The following is a 20,907-nucleotide window of genomic DNA, read 5'->3' as shown; positions in this document are numbered from 1 at the left end:
AAATCTTTTTATTGAAAAGTCAGAGGTAGAAACAATAAATCATCATCATGGTTATCAAAAACTTTTTGTTTTTCATACTTCATATACACTCAAAAACCACCTCCATCCCTCCCCCCACCCATTATTATAGTAATAATAATGGATCAAAAGAAACCGTACCAGCAGTAGATTTCAGTTTTTGTTTAAAGAGAAAATGTTTGTGCTAAAAGTGCTTCTTTGAGATGGATTAACACTTGGAACAAATTAAAAGTTCAAAACTAAGTATTATGCCGTTTTCTCTGTTGTAATCGCTCCTCCTCTGATGGCCAGCTCCTACAGTTGATCTTTGACCTTAAACTAGCTTTTCTCTCTCTTTCTATCATCTACACTGGTTCTGATTAGATCAGATAAATGGGCCAGAACTACTTCATAATGATGGAAAGACAGTGTTGCCAGTGTGTCTGTTTAGGCCTCTAGTGGTGGCACAGTCAGTTGGATAATTATCTTTGTTGGATATCACAAAATACAAGAACAGAAGAAAAATATTATCAGCAAAATACTTGTTTGCATTACTAAGATGTTTTCTAAAAGCTGACCTGGTTTTCACTTAAAGCCCAGAACTCTCCAGAACAGCTACAGGAATTCAACCAAGCTCCAAATGCATCAGCAGGGAGTTTGTTCAACTCATCAGAGGCGTCTAACAGATTTCCATTAATAAAATCAATAGCAGCTGTTCAAACCCTCCTGCGGCATTGTTTTCTGACTGGTAATTAGCTCCATTATCCAATCCTTTTCCAAAAGCATCCAGGAGAAACCTGAAGAAAACTGTTAAAGCATAACTGGGTGGAGATTGTTCACTCTGGATGAAAGCATTTGTGTTTTTGTTTGCTTTTTTTTATTTTCAATTAGATTTCATCTTGGCTTTTGAAGTTGTTAAAAACTAACCATTTAAAAAAAGTATGTTTGAATTTAGAGTAAAAAATAATTTTACATTTTGTTAAGACAACAGGAAGTCTCTTGGTAAATACCATCAGTCAAGCTGTCATGTTCACTCTTTTAAAGCGGATGGCTTAGTTTGTTAGTTTACTGTCAGGGTGAAGACAATCATAGTAACATTTGCTTTGCTATTACTTGTTTTATTAAAGTCTAGCATCATAAAGTATGTCTCGGTCAGATTAAAAGAAATGACCATTTAGATTTCATAGTAAAAATTACAAATACATCTCTCCTTTTTTCCTTCAAGTTAGAGCCTTTTTCTGATTTGGATCCACTAATATCTATAAGAAATATCTATATAACCTTTATCTCTCAAGTTATTACAGCCCTGGCTGCATAGAATTGAATAAAAACAGCCTTTATCATCCTTCAGTTAAGAAATTTTGTTATACCAGCAGCAAAATTAAAGAGTTAAAGACCTAAGATTCAGACAAAGAAAAGTAAAATATATATTATAAAAATCTGAATTTTAGAAATGAAAAAACTGTATAGTCACTTTAAGAAGAATATTTCTATTTTAGGAAGTCTGCACCTGAGTAAAGACATTTAAAAACAGATAAGATTTTCATAACAAAAACAAAAACTTTCATGTGCAAAGGTTCCCTGTTTGTTTTACATGTTTGCAGACATTATGTATAATGTACTGTAAACATGCTTGTTTTTCTGATTTTCTTATTTCAAATGTATCTGCAACAATTGATTGAGAAATATTTCTCAGTATTAGACAGCAAGTAACAGAAAAATAAGTAATTCATATAATTGGACAAGGTATCTTGTCTCAATAGCCATAGTGCTGATCATTGAGGAGAATTGGCAAGAATACTCTACAAGGGTTTAGAACAAAATATGTCATCCTCTGGTTTACATTAGCTGATGCTTTTACCAGACAATTTTTAAAAGTCAGAGCTAAAAGAGTAAAATCTTGTAGGGTACCGATTATACCTCAGCACATCCAATATAAAAGGGATGGTGAGATCTTCCAGGAATTAATTCAGCCAAACAAAGCTGTGTTTACTTACTTAAAGTAATGTGATGCAGTGCAATGCTGTAGTGACTTTTCTATTGAATCAAGTAACTTAGGGTGTGAACACGTCCAACTGTGTAGTAGGACAACTAGTGAAAATGTGATTAAAGTTTAAGGTATGGTAAATTAAATATACGCACATATAGAAAAAAATCACAACTACGGTTCAAAATATAAGAATTTATCGATACATTTCTTAATTAAGCTAGAGAAACTTAATTAAAGCTATATAGTTACTATGCAAGCAACTAAACATGCAAAGATGCAGGTCCACCAACATAAGTAACTCCTCAAGAGGAAGTCTTTATAAAAAGAAAGATCTAAAATCACAAGATGTAATTCTTTCCCAGTTGTAACGTTGATTTTCTCTATTAGCAGGTCAGGAAGGCAACTGAGTGAGGTGTTTGTGCAGCTTCCATCCAGGAAGGAGCTCCCTGAGTACTATGAGCTAATCAGAAAACCTGTGGACTTCAAAAAGATCAAGGTTTGTTAGCTAAGATGACCCCAAAGTTATGAAAATGAAGGTGACAAGTGTTTTTGTTTAGTCTTGGCATATGCAGCAAACTCTGTGATACCAGACAATTTCCACACAATGGATTAAATGATTACTGTGCTGATGCAAAATATATTAGGACTCATTAGAGATCAGGTTAGCAATTATTTTATATCAGCTTTTATGGATGCTTTAAGCTTCATTGATGCGAGAGAATAACAGCTTTTCTTACTGGTATCAGGAGCGAGTGAGAAACCACAAATACCGAAGTTTGGGAGACCTGGAGAAGGACGTGATGCTTCTCTGTCAGAATGCACAAACGTTTAACCTGGAGGGATCCCAGGTATGAACTCACTTCTTGTTTTTTTCTTTCTTTCTTTCTTTCTTTTTAGCCTAAACTTTACAGTTTCTGATTTGATTCTAATTGATCTATCATTGTGAGCAATTTTTTCCAACGAAGTCTGCAGTTTTCCATCTCTTGAAGCAAACTTCTCTTTGAACAAGTCCTACTTTGGGAACCTTCATCTCCTTATTCTACTTTTTTCAGTGGTTTAGCTTTCTGCGGCGGAGAACCACATCTTTCTCCGCTTTGACAGTTTTGTGCCTTCCTGTATGTTTGGTGAAATCAAAAGCGCTTCTCCAGCAAAAGTTATCAGTAGAATCCAACCAAGCCCCTCTTCCTGTTTGGCTTCAGTTTTTGTTGGCAAATTATTGTCAGGAAAAATGAATGCAGTTTCAAGATTAGGACATAAAGTTGAGAACCAAATTCTTCTGTTTCATTTTTAGTTTGCTGATTTTCAATGCTTTTGGATGATCTGATAGTTTTCTTTCTGGTCTAATATTTGAATGCAGGCTTAGAAACAGTTGATAATCAATTAACTTAATTTAGGTGCTCCTCAAGTGATCTATTCAGTAGCACTTTAAACTGATACTCAATGGTTTTAAATGTTCAGTATTTAATAAACAAGTGCTTAAATGAGGCTGTAATTATATATTACTGTGTTGTCGTTTTCTTCTTGATATCGACTTCTGGACCAAATGCTTCCCTTATGGCCAAGCACCTTGTTTCGATAGTACTTGGGTTTGACCAGTTTGTCACTACTTTTGATACTTTCTGATCCTTGAATTACTAATCCCACCACCCCCGTCTCATATCCCATTACTCTGTTTCTGGATTGTTGGAGAAAGTTGCACTGGGAGGACTGTTGAGCCCTCTTCTGATTTCTGTCGTCTCATTGGGCAGAATAGAGATGGAAAGCACCCTCATACATTGATGTTATCAGGATGCCTCATCACACAGGACTTGTAACTCCCAACTTTTAAGGTTCTCAATAAAAAACATTTCCCAAACAATCTAGGGGAATTTGCCAGAGAAACTCAGAGCTTTATTTTGCCTTCCAGTCTACTGGTTTCTGTTTGTGCTATAATTATTGGACGAAGAGGAAGTTCTTGCTCTTCCTCTCATCACGCTAGCACCCTGTTTACTAAAACCAGGGCTATTGGATGTCTTTAGCTTTTTTTAACAGCAGTAGAATCTCTCATCTTGAACACCATCCTGAAAACTGTGATATCTTTGATACCAGTTTCTTTACATCTTATGGCATTTTCAAAGTGAATGTCGCTTTAATGGCAGCAGATTATTTTGCACTTAAAGGGAAAAAAAAAATTTATAAAATTACTTTGAGTTGAATGTGACGTTTCCTGCTTTTGAAGTGCTTTGGTAGACATTAATATGTATCTCATTTCTTTGCACCAGCGTAATTTGGATCGTTTTTGAACCCGTTTTGGGGGATTTGTACGTTTCTATACAGGTTGCATTCATTATTTGATAACACATGGAGTAAAATTAGTTTTCTTCCACATTTTACTGTCCAAAAATTTCCGCTTCAGCCTTCTGGTTTAAAAATGATCCTTCGTTTCTAGAAATTGTTGGTTACAGCTTCTTTTCAATCATCTTTTTTCTTTACACACCAGATATACCAGGACTCCATTGTTCTTCAGTCAGTTTTCAAGAGTGCCAGACAGAAGATTGCCAAGGACGAAGACAGTGAGGATGACAGCGATGAGGAAGATGATGACGACTATGACTCAGAGGCTGAGGGTGAGATGCACTCTTTAAAAAAAAGGCAGAGAGCAAATCAACCTTGTGTCTAATTCATGTTCACAGCTGGAAGGTGAGTTCATGCTGCTCAAAGCCTCCCCAAAGAAAACACTGTGCTGCTGTGGCCATCGAACTGTAGCAGAGAAAAAATTAATAATGTGAGACAATATTAGTGGGGAAAAAAATTAAAAGGATAAAAAAAGCTTGAGTAAAAAATAAAAGTTAAAGTATCTGAACTCTTCAAGATGCATAGCCAAAAAGTCAATGAGGTATTTCTTTTATTCGTCTACAGCTGAAAGGCTTTCAGTTATCTTTGAGTTATCTGATAGCTACATAGCTCGTAAAAAAGGCAGTCAAAGCAGATACATCTCTGACATGTGCATTCAAATGTGAGTCATCGCTTTCTAGCATGACTTGACATTAGTTTGCACTTCAGACCACCTTTGATACATCTGATCTCTGGAAGTTTGAACTCAGCTTAGTTTCCGTTCATGTTGCATAGAAGCTGTCTGAATATATGACAGAGTAATTAGATATGTCTTTTTTTCTTCAATCTCTCTCTTATCCTACAATTTTGAATGTAAATTTGTGTCTTCAGCTAGTATGTAATTACTTCATCAAGCTGTGTCCATTCGTGTCATTGTCTGGGCAGCAGATTTTGAAATAGACAATAAAGTACTGTGAAATTTGTCCCTAAGATTTCTTCTGAATTTGCTTTTCTATCTCACATATTTCCTTTATATTGTCAAAAAATAGTAAGATCAGTTTTCCCAGAAGGGACTTCCGAGGCCAGACCCCCATCTGGTTATAAATAAACAAGGATGCATGTCCCACATTGACCCAAAATATGTTGTAATAATCTATAATGCCACGTGTTAAATATTCTGCAGAATGATGAGATTGAAGAAGAACCTTCTGGAAGATCTGCATTCAACTACCTTTGTCTTAAAGCTAACAGCGATTTTAGAAAATATTGGTGCTCATTAAATATACTAGTGGGGGAGAGATGTTGTGGAGATGCTTTATGGTCCAGTTCATCCACATGTTTGCTTTGGATATCTTCCTCCTCATCAGTTAAATCTTAAATTGAAGGTATTTTTCTTTATTTATGCAGGATTATTTTTAAAAGAAAAATGTTTAGTTGTCTAGAAAGTAGAAATGTGTAAGGGAGAAATTGTCATTTTACAGTCCTGTCCATTCACCTCCTTAATATGCTTTTTTATTACATAAAGTTTTAAAAGTTTGTATTTCCCTGAATCTTTATTGTTCTATATTTACACATGTAGCCTAGACCAGCAGACGGAAGGTAAACATCTAAAAGAAGGCGCAGACTTTCCTTTCAGTGTTCCATATTTGCTGGACATTGATCTCTGACCACAGAAACTCTTTAAAATCTTCTCTGAGCACACATGGGAGCAGAAACTTTCAGCTGTTTTCATGTTAAACCTGCCTCTGTTTTTTCAGCTAAGTCTGTGCGGGTGAGGATCAAGCTGGGCAGGGAGGGACGCAGCCACGACAAAGGCAAGAAGAGGCAAAGCCGCGGAAAGGCCAAGCCGGTGGTCAGCGACGACGACAGTGACGACGACCAGGATGATAACGTACGTCTCTCACATGACATTAAACTGAGATGTTGTCATCCATGGTAGACCAAAATCACTGATTTTTCAGCCAAACCAAAATAACATTTATTAAAAGGGCAAAATAAATGAAATATAAATACAATAAATTAAAGGAATGGATAATTATAAAAAGGTTAAAATCGTGCTCATAATCCAGTTCACTTTCTATTGGCTTTACGTATTCCATCCCATACTGGCTGATTGTGGCTCACAGACCAGTTGAGTCTTTATGATGTTTGATCAAACCAAAATTACTTACTGGAGTCATTTTAGCCATGTTTTCTTTTATTAGACCAGGAGTAGTTCAAACTACATCATTTATAACCGTTTGTCAACACAGGAACAAAGCGTCCCCTTGTCAGGCGTGTTATATTTTAGGGCGGAGGTCTTCAACAGGGGATCCGCCACCCCTAGGGGTCCAAGGAGGTACTGCATGGGGTTTAATGAAAGTTTTGGTTGATTAAACTTTTTTTTTTTTATATTCCCCCCTGCAATTTTTTCCTCTAATGGAAATGTCTTTAAATACACATTAACATGAATTCAACAGACTGTAGTAAACTGATAAATGGAGCCAGTCATCAATGCACACATTCAGCGACACACAGGAGCTTTTTCAAGCTGGCCACCGTTTCATTCACAACACCTGTCCCATCAACCAGGAATCAGAATCAGAAATACTTAAAGTAATTACTTTTATTACATTACTCCATCTGTAATAGAGTGACTACAGGACCAGTTTGATATAACACAATTTCATACAGTATATATAATTAGGGGGTCCCCGCTCCATCTCGCAATCAGTTTGGGGGTCCTTGGCCTGGCAAACATTGAAGCCCACTGCTGTAGGCCATTGTTGGAAGGAAAAATCCCCTGAATAAATCTGGTTGTATGATCTGGTTGAATTGTCTCTGTAAAGCGCCTTGAGATGACATGCGTTGTGAATTGGCGCTATATAAATAGACTGAATTGAAACTGAATTGAATCTCCTGATGGCTTCAGTCTTAAAAAAATAAAAAAAAACAAATTTTTCAATTGGAATATTTATTTTGCTTGTTAATGAGGAGCCAATCACAGAATATTAGCAATTGTGATAAATAGATAATTGGAATAATCTTCTGGTTGTTTAGTAATCTTAAAGTAATCTTAATCTTAGGTATAAACATGCAGATTTGTATAGGAAATATTGAGAATCTGTTAACATCTCGGATTTTTTATTTTATTTTTCCCAGCGTTTTATTGTCATTATACTTTTGCAAGTACAGAGCAATGAAAGGAACTCCCTGGATTTAACCCGTTCCATTTTGGGGAGCAGTGGGCTGCCATTGTGCGGTGCCCGGGGAGCAGTGTGGGTTTAAGAGTCTTGCTCAGGGACCCAGAGTGGCATTCTGTGAGAGTGGGGTTCGAACTCAGGACCTCAGAATTCCAAGCTCTATGCCCTAACAACCAGGCCGCCACTCCCCCCGCCACTAGAAAGCTGGATTTTGTTTTATTGTAAAAAAAAGCAAACTAAAAAACAATTTTGTATCTTCAGCTCCAGTTTATTTTACTGTTTTTAGATTGTTGCCTTTATAGAGAGAAACTGAGCAGGAGGGTTAAATCTCCTTTTACCAAAATGTAGCACACTGTCCTGCAACAATAAATACTTAAGGTGACTGAAAATTCCCAAGCAGCCTCTTATTGTTCACCTCTTGTTTATTTAAACTAATAAAACGGAAAGGCAACTTTAATGATGTACAGCCTGCATTTTAGTGTTTTTTGGATTATCTTTGCCACTTTAGCTTAAAACAAAAAAAATAACATAATAAAGCTAATTAAAATAAGAGGCAGTGTCACATTGGAAGAGGAATGAAAGGATCCTGACATTACCACTGACAGCACAAGGGATTATGGGATCAGTTGGAGGGCTCCGCCTTGATTATTTCTTTTCAAAATGACTAAGATCCATTTTTCTGCTTTGATTTGAAGCCTTTTCTGTGTTTTAGAGGAAGAGTAAAAATGAGATCTCCATACGTCTGCAGCAGACGGAAAAGACAAAACAACTTGTTTTATCTGTATGCTGATGCTGTTTTGTCCCTGCAGAGTGTTTCTGTCTTTGATGGCAGCAGTGAGATGGAGGTCTGCTGCGTTTTATTACCGAATGTCACTGCTTCGCTATAATACGTTTTAGTGTTGGACTCTCTGGGATGGTCTGAGGGACTGAGATGTATTGGAACTACAAACCTTTCATTGTGTTGCCTTAACTTGTATTTTCTATCAACAATCTCCACCGGTAGCAGAAAGTTACTATAAAAACAGAAGCAAAGAAAAGCAATCAAATCTTCAGGGTTTTTTTGTTTTCAGTCACTGCTGCAAGCAAAAAAACAATGTGTCCATCCAAGGGTACTACAGCCAGATTAATAAACACCAGGTGTTCAGGGTCGACCCAGCAATGCTGTGCTGCTCGAATCCACTCCAAAAACACGGGGTTACACTTCCTGGGTCTTGATTTTGATTAGCTATCCAGAATTCAAGGATTTTGTGCAGTGTTGTGTAAAGCTTTCGCCTTATACGGTTGGGATTAATCCACATCCTGCTCCACATTTTCTTTTTCCCCGACCAGACATATTTCCAGCTAAATCTGTGCCTGTTTCACTTTGAATTGCACGTTAAGTAACTCATACCCAAAACCACACCTCATTTTCATAACAAAAGCAGAACAGAGACGCTTTAATCTAAATCAAACCTCAGTATCTCCCGGAGGCGATGAGATTTCCCACGTTAGCTGTTAGCTTCTGTAACCCTGACGGCGGCAGCGTGTGTTTTGTAGTGACAGCGCTGATACTGAGCCGGCGGGCGTGTGAAGCCCTGATTCGGCTGAGCTGTTTACATTGACCTTCACTGAGTGGCCCAGAGCTCCACTAGGCTGAATATAAATGTAGAGGGTAATTTTTAGTCTGACCTTGTACATTGTGTCTCTGTACAGACTCTGGACTGCTCTTTCCTCATTTAAGGCTTTTTCAGACTTTCCGTTTAAGGTGACCTGCGTTGCCTTTTGCTTTTTCTCCTTACAGAGAAAATAACCTTTGTCACACACTTTTCTTTTCTTTTCTGCACTTTTAATCTTTCATTCTCTTTCTGCAGGATCAGTCGGACAAGAGCAAAAGTGACGAGGACTGAGGAAGACCAGCAGCAGCAGTGTGAAGATGATGTTCGTACAAAAAGGACAATATCTTCATTTTCTATCATTAAGCTTCTTTCTGTTTTCTTTGTATTTGTCCTCTCTGTCTGACTGTAGTGTGTCTTTTCTTTTCCATCAACTTTAAAATATATTACTAATCAATCAGTAACCACAGCAGAACCAATCAGCTTATTATGTTTTTAAGAGTTTTCTAGTATATTTTTTAAGTCTGTGCTGATATAAGGCACAATAGAAGTTCTATATAGAAAAAATGCATTTGGTCAAACTATGAATTCTTCATTATAATATTAATATCCCCATTATTACAAGGCAACTGAATACAAGTTGATGTATTAGCAACATATATATACAGATTTGTTTTTTTGTTGATAGGGAATAATACAGTTATACCTTTTTTTTTATTCTTTTTGCATTATGATGCACAAAGTGGTAAAAATGAAAAATTAGAGATAAAGGTCCTGTATATCCTATCCGCAGCAACTTCAATGAGGCATTTGTAAAAGAAATTGGGGAAGATAAAACTGTTCTCCCAGTTTTATGGGTTGGTGGCTTTGGAGGAAAACAACAATATTAACAATGGCAGTTTGATTGGCCCTGCTAGGAACACATTGCAGCTCCCACTGTGTGTTAAAAATGATCTAATTTGCTAACAAAGTGCATTAATTGGTGATTATTAATTTTGCTCAGTAGTCAAACCTTCAATTATTGTTGAAGTCAATATTATAAATACATTCTCAAACAAATTATGCAGTGAAAAAAGCAGGTTTTAGTTAGTTTTATTGTTCCATATTACTAAATTAAAAACTCTTTTGTTACTGCTCATTGAGGGCCTGCAGATTTTTTTTTTTCACATCATCACATTGAAACTATTTAAATATCAGAAAAGGAACACCTGAGTGAATAGAGCGTTATTCCATTACGGATGGTTTTCTTTTATTAAAGGTGAATAGTTCCAATAGTCTCCCACTGCTCCTGTACAGATCTTTTTTTTTTTTTTTTTTGCAGGCGTAATGTAATGAGGTGTAGGAATGTTTTAACGCTGATAGAGCCAGGTGGACGACAGCATGTAATGCGTCACACACACACGAACACACACGCAGAGAATCCATCTCTCATGAGCTGAGTATTGGAGCCTAGAAATGCAGCTGCAGTAAATAGAGTAAACCTTATTTTAAAAGTCGCATGCTTGTAAAGGCATGTATGGAATAGAAGAAATATTATTTAACTTTTTAACCTGAGCAGTGCATCTTTAAGTGATGGTTATCCAAAACACCTGCATATAGAGGCAGAAACAAATCCCCCGAAAGACCTCAGGAGAAGTGGGGTGGTGTCTAAAAAAAATTTTCTTATTCCTCTGAAGGATTTATGCCTTCTCTTTTTTTGCAGAATTGTTTAATAACATCCCAGTTCCATTCAGGCTTTGACTAGCCTTCTTTAATAATTGATTTTTGCGTCTGTGCTGTGGATGCTTGCAGGTAGAGGTGCGCTGATCCAATGCTTGGATCGGATATCGGCTCTGATATTAATTAGCTGGATCGGATATCAGATGAACAATGCAGCCATTTCTATTTTTATTGATATCACACACAGCAAGACAGTCACAACAAATGGTCACTTATATTTAATGATTAGAACATTTATACTTTTTGAGCTATTTCGAATGCCCCATCTGGTTTTCATCCCTATACCCTAAGGGTTATTGATATCACACATTAATACAGTCACAGTGATTTAGTGACTTACATTTAATGATTGCAACTCTGATTATGTCATTGCATGGAGCACACACATAGCAAGCATGATGCCTTTACACACATTGCTAAGAATACTGTACGGATAATTTGCTCAGCCTGTGTATCAGTATCGGATTGGATCAGAAAAATGTATTGGTGCATCTCTACTTGCAGTAATACGACAATGAGGCATGTTATATTTCACATAGTGCCAGGTTGATCTGGATAGATTTTAATAGATCAAATCATTTCAAAGCTTTTTCGTTTTCTCTCTGGCTGTTGTTTTCAGACCCAGTGTACCATTCCAAGTGCTTCAAGTGCATTTGTTTTACAGTAATTGAAAGCAGTGATGTTATTTTGAAGTTATAATTTAGTTTCATTTGTTCCATTTTTTTTGTTTATTATCGAAAGAAAGGTTTTCCTGAAAAATTATTAGAGTGCAATCCTTAAAATTCAACCATTTCCACACTTAAACACTGTAAGAGATTTAAATCTCCAGTTACAAACACATTTCAGCTTCTTATTCAGATACTAATATAGAATTAGCCTTAAATGCTGGTATTAGCTTCTGTTTAAATTAATGTGGATTAAACAAAAGAAAGTTATTAAAGGCTAGATGGCGGCGACAAATGCAGACCAATGTTTTGTTTTCCTGAGGAGCGACATAGACCGATGGTAAAGACCACTAAACGTTCAGTCTGATGGAATATCTGAACTAGCTTAAACATAAAAAGTCATGGAAATTCTTAGTTTTTACTTCATGATCAAATATATATATGTATAATTGCACGCCATTTTCCAAATGATTAAGATCTTTTGTTTTTTTCTAATGAGGAGTTTTTAGATCACTGTAATGTGATTTACAGGAAGTAGCTCATTTAAATTGGTTAAAGTAGCATCTTTAAGGAAACAGGCGCTGCATAAAACAACAGATAAACAACTTCTTGCTGTTTTCTGATTATTTTTAAAGACGATGGAAATTAGAAATTTTACAAAAGACGAAAAAAAAAGCAAACTTTCAATACATTCTAAACAGATTTTAATGAACAATATATTTTTAAGTGTACTGATGTATTCATCTAGTTTCATATGTGTGTGAGTTAGTTTTACTGTCTCCCTCCAGCGTTTTGTGTGTTTGTAGCATGAACTCCTGAAGAATATACCGTGCACATGCAGAGTCATCCTTACTGCGTGTGTAACGTCCCCACCAGCTCTCCGAATAAGCCGGATTTCATTTTTGCTTTCTTTGCACAGTGTCCTTGTGGTTGTAATCTCATAGCCCCGAGCAAATAAATATCAAATGATTTTCTGCGTAAAGATGTCCTCTTGTTATTATGTTTAATATTATGTGATCTTTTTGTGTGTGCATGCCAAGTTCAACACAATCTTTAAAAAGTTAAACCCCACTCTTATCACATTTGGCTCTTATCTTCTAAAGTTGTTCTCTGCAGGTTGCCGTTAAGATGTGACTTTTGAAAGCTCTTTATCTGATGTATTTTCCTCAAAAGCCTAAATATTTGTGTCCTCTCCTGTTTGTTCATAGACTGGGCAGAAAATAAGCAAAACTGGCCTCTACGGTCGAGAAAAATGGAAACACCTTTAGGAAGCCTGAAAAAATATTGAGCAAAACATTTTTTAAATGGAGATTAAACACATATACAGTTCCATAAATGACAATGTCCTTAAAAGTTTATTCCAGTAATTAGATCCAAAGGGTGACAGAGTGACATATATTTAAAGTTTTTTTTTTTTTTGCTAAAGTCCAATTGAAATCAGTTTGTTTGTAGAGCACTAATTCACCACACGTGACCTCCGTTACACCAAGCATGCTTGTAGTGACAGTGGAGAGGAAAAACACCCTTTTAACAAGAAGAAACCTCCAGCAGAACCAGGCTCAGTGTGAGCGGCCATCTGCTGAGGCCGACCGGGGTTCAAGGAGACAGAAGCAGAGATACAAAAGGAAACTGTCAACCAGCTCCACAGTCGCCCTTCCAGGAAACACACAGCCAGGTAGACCAGCTCTGAGCCTCGCTCCTAGCTCCCATGTCAGTGGATGAAAGAGAGCACTTACAGTTAGTCACAGTCAGAGAAACTGGACTAGACTGAAAAACAGGCCAAACTCCAGAATCTATAGTAAAGCTGTGATTGTCTGTGATTGTTTCGCTGTATAAAATTACACGATCCTAGTGGATTTACAAATTACTTATTATTACCGTAGGATATAAAGGAGGTCTGCCAATTAAGATGGCTGTTCCAAAGGTCTCTTTATCCAACCATGTTAATAAAAAGGGGAGTGGAAGGACAAAGTGTGAAAGAAAAAGCTGCAAAAACTTATTTAACTCAATGGATGGATTGAGCCCATTCAAGAGTTTTGAAGGCTATCCAGAATCAGCACAGCAGATTTCCTTTTTTTACCCTGGATAGTGCTCTTACTGTTGACTTCATGAAAGGCGGAGGAGGAATAGGAGCTAGTGTTTGCTGTATTTGGACAAAAGGATGGTGTCTCTTAGTGGCTGAAGAGAAACAGAATTGGACTCTTTATTAGTCCAAAGTTTTCTTTTTTAGATTAATATAAGTTTTATACTTCTAGATTAAGAATCTCAAGTTTTTTTTTTTTTTTTTTTTTGGTTTTGTTCATTCTATAAAATGTTGTACTCTTTATTTTCAAGTATTTTTGATTTTCTTTGTTTTGAAAGACAGGGTAATATGGAAAAAAAGTAAAAATATTTGCAAACAAATGGGAGCAAAAAGAAAATAAAAAGTGTGTACAGTTTTTAGAGCTCTTCATGCTTCCCCATGCTGAGAGGTTTTATGAAGATGCTGATTTACATTTTTCTCCCCCTACCTTGACCTGGCTCCTAGAGTATAAAAAATACCCAACACCTGCTTTAATGAGTATCACAGTAACACTTTCCCTCAGCAGGCAAACAAACACATCAAGAGGAAGATTAGACACCTGAGTGGAGCTGACGTCTGCTCTTAGGCAAGCTGGGTTTCCTGAAGAGCTCATCAGAACCACAGGCCAATCCCCTCTAGGTCTCATTTCAGGGACGCCCTCATTTATGCAAAACCAAGTCCTGATCTCTGTTTGAGTGCAGATACCGTAAGGTCCATGGATACTCTTCTAAGTAGACTCACATTGGTGTAATGTATAATTACACACCTATTGATGCCTTTTATGATATAAGTGATGGAATGACTTTTTTTCTGGATACAAATTGGCCCAAAAAGTTACTTCTGATTTTGTAATTAGTTTCATATTTTGAGATTATTTCCCTTAATAATCACTGAAATAAGAGATATTTCTAATGAGTTTTATTGTTTCCTCTGCTGTGTCTTTGCCCTTTCACTGTTCTTCACGTCTCTGCGGCTGCACTGTCCAGTCCAAACACCGGAGGGCAGAAGAAGTGCCCTCACACTCCACAGCACATCAAAACCCATCCTTTTTGTATCCCTGCCATTTTAAACAGAGCTTCACTAAGCCAATTCCCCTCAAGAATGACCGTCCACCGCTTCCTTTTTATCCACCTCTTTGAAGTGCCGAGTTGTTGGTACAGACTTGAGCCCAGGAAAAGATGAGCAAATTGGATGTTAATCCTTGTTTGAGCAGCAGGGATGTCAGGTGCCAGGGCCCATTCCTGCTATTCCTCTGTAGCCTTTGTCTATGGCTTCACCATAGGGGCTCTGAAAAACTCCAAGTAAAATCTGGGCTTTATTTTTCCTCCTGATGACTCATGGATTGCGATCTGAAAGGGCCAGGTGTCCCTCTGTTATTAAAGAGTCCAGTTTGCTTGGTGCTGTAACCCGTCTCCATTCAAAGGTGGGAAGCGGGCCCTATCGGTGCTAACGCTTGCACAGCTTAAAAGGAATGCTGGGAAAGGGCTTTGTATCCCTTTGGATTCCAGGGTTCACTACCAGTTTAACGCATGATCGGGGAAAATGCTTTTTCTGTTTGCAGCTCTGAGACTTTTAGATCAGAGGGAAGCTGAGGATTCGTGTACGAGCAGAGCATCATACCTGATCGTTAAAGTGAAAGCCGCCTTCACACCTTGACCCAAAGTCCTACGTGATTTTTATGATGAAGCAACAAGCAGCTGTTTTTAATTGATGCACATTTGTGTTATAAAGAAACCCTGAAAGCCCATCTGAAAGGCTTTTTAAGTTCAGTTCAGCACTTACTCTTTTTCATTTCATTGTAATTACCTGATTAAAACTGAAACTTCTATAAATTTAAAACCTGAACTTCTTCACCTCTGTTTATAGCACAAAATACAAAACCTATGGGTTTTTCCATGATAAATATTTAGCAATGGTATTTACTGTACTGCTACCAAACAGTCCCAGCACCTTTGGATAGAAAATAAATAAAATAAAAACATTCAAATAGCATCTTTCTGACAACATGAGGTAAGCATGAACGCTGTTACATCATGTCCTTTAGAGATCAAGAGTTTGCGATATGCTTTTTGACATTTTTCAGTCTGGAAGTGGTTAGAAAAGCACCAGCACACCTGGAACTGAGCAGAACCAGCCTGGGAGATGCTGGCTTATCAAACTGACTCCCAGGAGCGCATGGATGACCCATCCTCAAGGCCTTTCTTCTCCCAATCAGTCAGGAAAAGATTTAACAATAGAGACAATAACAAAGGAAAGAAGAGACTGACCAACCAAATATAACTCAACTTTAATTATAAAGCTCTTTAAAAAAACACAGATGCCACAAAGTGCTGTACATGTCAGGTAAAGGTAAATTTTTACAAAAACAACATAAATCTATAAAGGAATGAAACAGATGTAATCAAATGTATTGATTAAACCAAATAAGAACTAAACAAAGATAACATGAAGGTCAATCTCACACTTTTAAAAAAAAAGTATTGGGCCTGTGGGAAAATACTCAAGGGGTGGAATAAATGAAGGCTGTGCATTACATGTGACATAACTGACATAAAAGCTCATTAAAAGACAGAGAGACTGGCAATTAAACATGGTGGAAAGTTTCACTGGAGGGTGGCTAATCCATGAGATTAGATTTGAGTTTATATGCAAAATATGGTTTGGATTAAATCTAGATTTTAACATTTGTTTCTTGAAGAAATGCTCTTGGTGTTCAAGTCTCTATTCAGACAAATCGTATGTTTTATATGTCCTATTCTTTTTGGATTGTTAAGATTATTAATGCAGCTATTATATATAGAGGCCTCGCCTGGTTTGATGGTCTGGGACCTGGAAAACCAATCAGAATCATGAATTGTGGCAGGAAAGTTCTTTTTATTTACACAAAAAAAGCCAATTCGTTGGAGGCTAGTTCTTTAAAGTAACAAACAAATTATTATAAAGATAAATACAGTTATAAGAGCTTTTAACATTTGTAAAGGAAAACAAATATTTATATTCTACTCATATCTCTCTGAGGATTTGTTTACAAATGCAGCCATTGTTAGATGTGTCAGAGTCTGAATTTGATCATCTATAACTGAGTCTTCAGTTGAGGCAGCAATGGGAGCAACAAACAGGGACTCTTTCATGAATATGTAGAATGGATTGTTATTCTGGGGAAATCTTTGTTAGACTAAACATGTCAAGGACTCCGCTAGATCCGCTTTTACGCAAAGCACGTCCAGCAAGATGAGAAGTAAGCAGACATCAGCGGATCAATAGATGTAGCTTTGTTCTCTGGATGGAGGCGTAGAGAAGCAGTTTCATCAAAGATGCAGGGGGACATGTGGGTCCAGTTGAGACATTTTCAAAAAGAAATCTATTTCAAAGTGATGTACGAGGATGAAAAGTGTCTGGACTTTTTTCTGTTTTAAAGGAGGGAAAACAAGGGTAAACCTTTAAAAAGCAGAGCTTTTATAGCAGCAAGATTTTATACTGAAAACCAAGAGACATCTATCTTTTAACATTCTATATAAATATAGGGCCTCAATATCTGCCTCATGCAGCTTCTATAAAATAATATAAATTAATAATTGCATATTTTTTAGGTTTTTAGTCCACTCTATAAAGCTTGAAACTCAACGCTAATCCTGACATTTTGAATTGATAAATCTTCCTTTTGGGAAGCAAAACATCTTCAAACTTGGAAAAAAGTCCAGTGGAATTTGTTTTTTACTTTTTTGGAATGACTATGACCTGGATGACTGAGAATCTTCACCATAGGTTTATCAAAGTATAGTAAAATCTAAGTACTATTCCCCATGACTTTATGTTCACCTGGAGTATAGATCTGATGCAAAAAGATCTCCATCTTTGCTGCTCCTTAACAAAACTGACCCATATTTATTGGTGTGGGTCACTAAGCTGCCATAACAACCATGACTTTACAGCAGGATGGAAAATAAGGACACTGTACAACAATCGACCTTTTTGACATATCTGCACAAATTGATATTTATTCTTTGGAAATTATGAAAAAAATAATAAGAAAATATAAAGCATGATCATTTGAACAAATGTAAGATAGAAAAACACATGTGCCTCAGTGTTCAAAACCTTTTCCACTTAAGTAAAACATTTTGTTCTTAACTGTAGTTGAATAAGTAGACTTATATTTTGTTGCTTATGTGCCAGGTTATATTCCAAAGGTGCAGATAAACTTATGCATTATTAATTTTGAAACACAAGCCTCTGGCTTCACTGGAGTTTCTTCCAGGATAGAGATCCTAATTGGTGGCTTTAAGGGTCATCCAGGACCCACATTTATTTTTGTTTTTACTTTGAAATCTTTTTCTAAAATCCTCTCTGTTGGACCATTTCTCCCTGTGGAACCAAATCTATATATTTCTTTTTTCAAAGAAGATGGGTGATTTAATCTTGAGATTATTTTGATCGATGCGAAGCTCTCTCTATTTTCACCAAACAACTTGAGGTAAACAAGCAGATATTTCTTCCCAGCAATTAGCATGAACAGCATGATTTTACTCCAGGCTTACATGTATCGTACAAAAAACAAAAAATGAAAAGCCAAAATGCAGTCGGCTCAGCTGGAGGATTTCACCACAGGATGCAGTTTATGTGAATGAAATGTGTAAACACTACTGCGCTGCTGTAGGATGTTTTCTGATCCTCTGATCTCGGTTCTGTTTCTGCAGTTTTCATTACAACACTTTAGCAGAAAAGTTTGTTCTTTCATCCAAAACCATTAATCACGATAAAATGTTTACTTGATAAGTAGAATGGGGGGGAGAACAGTTTAGTGAAAAAGGATTTTTCCCCTTTACAGATTTTATCTGTTTTTGTAGTTTTTTTTATCCTTGAATATTTCAAACATTGAAACAGGTTTTAGTCAAAGATAAGCTTCATAAACACAAACGCAGGTCCCAAATAACAGTTTTATTTAAAACTTTATGTAAACCAGTCTAGCTCTATGTTAAAAATGGTGATTATCTTCTTTGTCAATAAAGAGTTTACTTTGGTACCCAACATATTTTAATTTAGCTTCACATGAGAAACTACAGCTTGACGAACTGCCTGACCTACAGAGTTAAAGAAAAAGTGATAATCAGAACATGCTATACAACTAAAGGGTTTAACCTTTTACTTTTCTATGTGATTTACTCCATTAATAATAATTAACATTTTCATTTTTTATTATTAAAATAATTTATCATTGATACTGCATATATTTCTGTCTGTATAGCTTAGAAGCTCATTTTGCTTTAACGGCCATCCTGTAGCAGACGCAATCTGCTTGTTTTAACAGGGCAAGCAAAACCGGTTTGCAAGTCTTTAACATTTGGTATCTTTGTAGGTCACCAGCAAAAATCCCATATATTGCATGTCCAAAAAAAAAGTTAAATCTATCCTCGACTTATTGCCCTTTATGTGGAATCTTTGATGATCAGGCATTTAGTAAAACAAACATCCATGGGAGAGTTTAGAGCCTGTAACCATCATGACTGCCAGAAAAAAATAAAGAAAACTAAAATAAATACCTGGATTATCTCCGATAATTCTTGAAAATCATTCTATAAACTAAATAAAAATAAAGGTTTGCTACCTTTTACGTTTGACATAAAAATCATAGCTTTTTAGAAAAGGAATATGTAGTCTTTTGCTTCTGTTTTACGTTAAGGAAAATTTATAAAACCATTGTCAGCTGAGACCTACTAAGATCTGAATACTACCAGCAAATCCATCCTTTTTCCAGATGACAAGTTTTCAGTAGATCCATACAGATGTGGCTTTCAGGAGCTGTGCTTTTTAGGTCAGCAACAGAAGAACAAGAAGTCGGGCTGAGGCATCTTTAAGTGAGACCTATTCTAATAGAAATGACAACTGAATTCAGAGCATAATAATAAGATGAAAAACTCTCCACTCCAAAGACATGCATGGGTGGCTTTAAATGATGAGACAAGGACCGTGAAAACCAGTCTCCTGGTTTAATCAGCAAGAAGATGAAGTTTTTGCGGTTAAATGCAGCACAAAAAGAAGTTCTAATTTGAATATAAAAATGAGTGTTTAGTCATTCTATTAGCTGGGAGAAGCTGTTCAGTTCTATCTAACAGAAATATAAGGCAGCATTAAGTGAAACAGATCCTCTGCTCACTTTAACAACATTGATATTGCTATTTTCTCAAGAACATGGAAACCTTTCAGTTTCAGCATAAAAAGCACTGATTACATTCCACTGGATAAGAGGTTTTCTTTTTTCTGTCACGATCAACAGCTTTAAGTGTCTCTGTTAACTGCTTTCACCTTTTTCTGTTAAACCTTGTATTTATGTTGTTTTCTGATGCTCTATTCTCATCCCGTCGCTTTCACCCTAATTATCCTTTTTAATTAAAAACACAACCTTTCAATATAGCTGCCAATTTTCCGATGGCACTTTAGTCCTTTAGCTCCTCTAATCCTGACCTTCTCATTTTTTTTTCTTTCAGTCAATTTTAGAAGTAGACTAATTATGCCCCATAACTTTGAATATCAATATTAATAATTTAATCGGTCCATTTATATATGCTTCTTTTAGAGAAAATTCACTTTTTTTCTGGAATATTAAAGCTGAAGCAAACTGTGGCACTTAATTTGAATTACTTCATTGTTTTTTTGGAATCCAACAGCTTGGAGTGAAATTAGGTTTCATAAGGGAATATTTGTGCTCTGCCAGAACATTATAAAACTTCAGAACCCAGCAGGAAGAATGTTAAAATTAGGTAAAACTTGACAGCCTCACATGATGACCCTTAAAGCAAAAACAGCAACATGCTGTGCTTCATACCTTGGAATGATAAAACCTACAATTTTACAGTCTTCAGCTGTTCTTTGTGGTGGCAGCACCAGAACTTTTTTTTTTTTTTTTTTGTTATAGATTTAGATTAAAAAAGTTTTGTCTCTTTGTCAAGTAGACTTTGAATACACAGCATTTTTTCTTAGGCTTCTAAATACAAAAAACAATGAAAATTTATACTACAAAAAGACTGGAGGGTAATTTGTTGCCAGAGATATACTAAACATGTTTAACAGTGTTATAAAACATCACTTCAATATATAGCTACTACTGCAATTTACATATAAACCAGACTTCCATCCTGAAATTCTAATAATTAAAAAGAATTTTCATTTTTTCGTTTTGATGCAGGCTGCTCAGTGTTTGCGGGTTTGATTCCTGCATGGAGTATGCATGTTCTCCAAGAGCATACATGGTTTTTCTCTGGGTACTCCGGCTTCCTCCCATAGTACAAAAACATGACTGTTAGGTTAATTGGCTTCTCTAAATTCTAAGGGCCGGATCTATCAAAGGTTTGCGTGTATAAAAACGTGAGCTATTTCACTGCGCACGCTA

General features: G+C 36.3%; 1 protein-coding gene across 1 annotated transcript in view; it reads left to right on the top strand.

Moving 5' to 3' along the window:
• Nucleotides 1-12,453, top strand: part of LOC107096512 (probable global transcription activator SNF2L2) — a 52,857-nt gene extending 40,404 nt beyond the window's left edge. Inside the window, exons 30-34 of the mRNA XM_015393191.1 lie at nt 2,350-2,483; nt 2,734-2,835; nt 4,467-4,593; nt 6,058-6,191; nt 9,333-12,453. Of these exons, the coding sequence (XP_015248677.1) occupies nt 2,350-2,483; nt 2,734-2,835; nt 4,467-4,593; nt 6,058-6,191; nt 9,333-9,368 (533 nt within the window). The 3' untranslated portion in view covers nt 9,369-12,453. The remainder of the gene's footprint in view (nt 1-2,349; nt 2,484-2,733; nt 2,836-4,466; nt 4,594-6,057; nt 6,192-9,332) is intronic.
• Nucleotides 12,454-20,907: the final 8,454 nt, after the last annotated feature.

Source organism: Cyprinodon variegatus, unplaced genomic scaffold, assembly GCF_000732505.1.
Source record: "Cyprinodon variegatus isolate N-32 unplaced genomic scaffold, C_variegatus-1.0 Scaffold629, whole genome shotgun sequence".
In the NCBI taxonomy this organism is placed as follows: Eukaryota; Metazoa; Chordata; class Actinopteri; order Cyprinodontiformes; family Cyprinodontidae; genus Cyprinodon; species Cyprinodon variegatus.
Note: the sequence above shows the minus strand (reverse complement) of the source record. Positions and strands in the feature narration are given on the sequence as shown.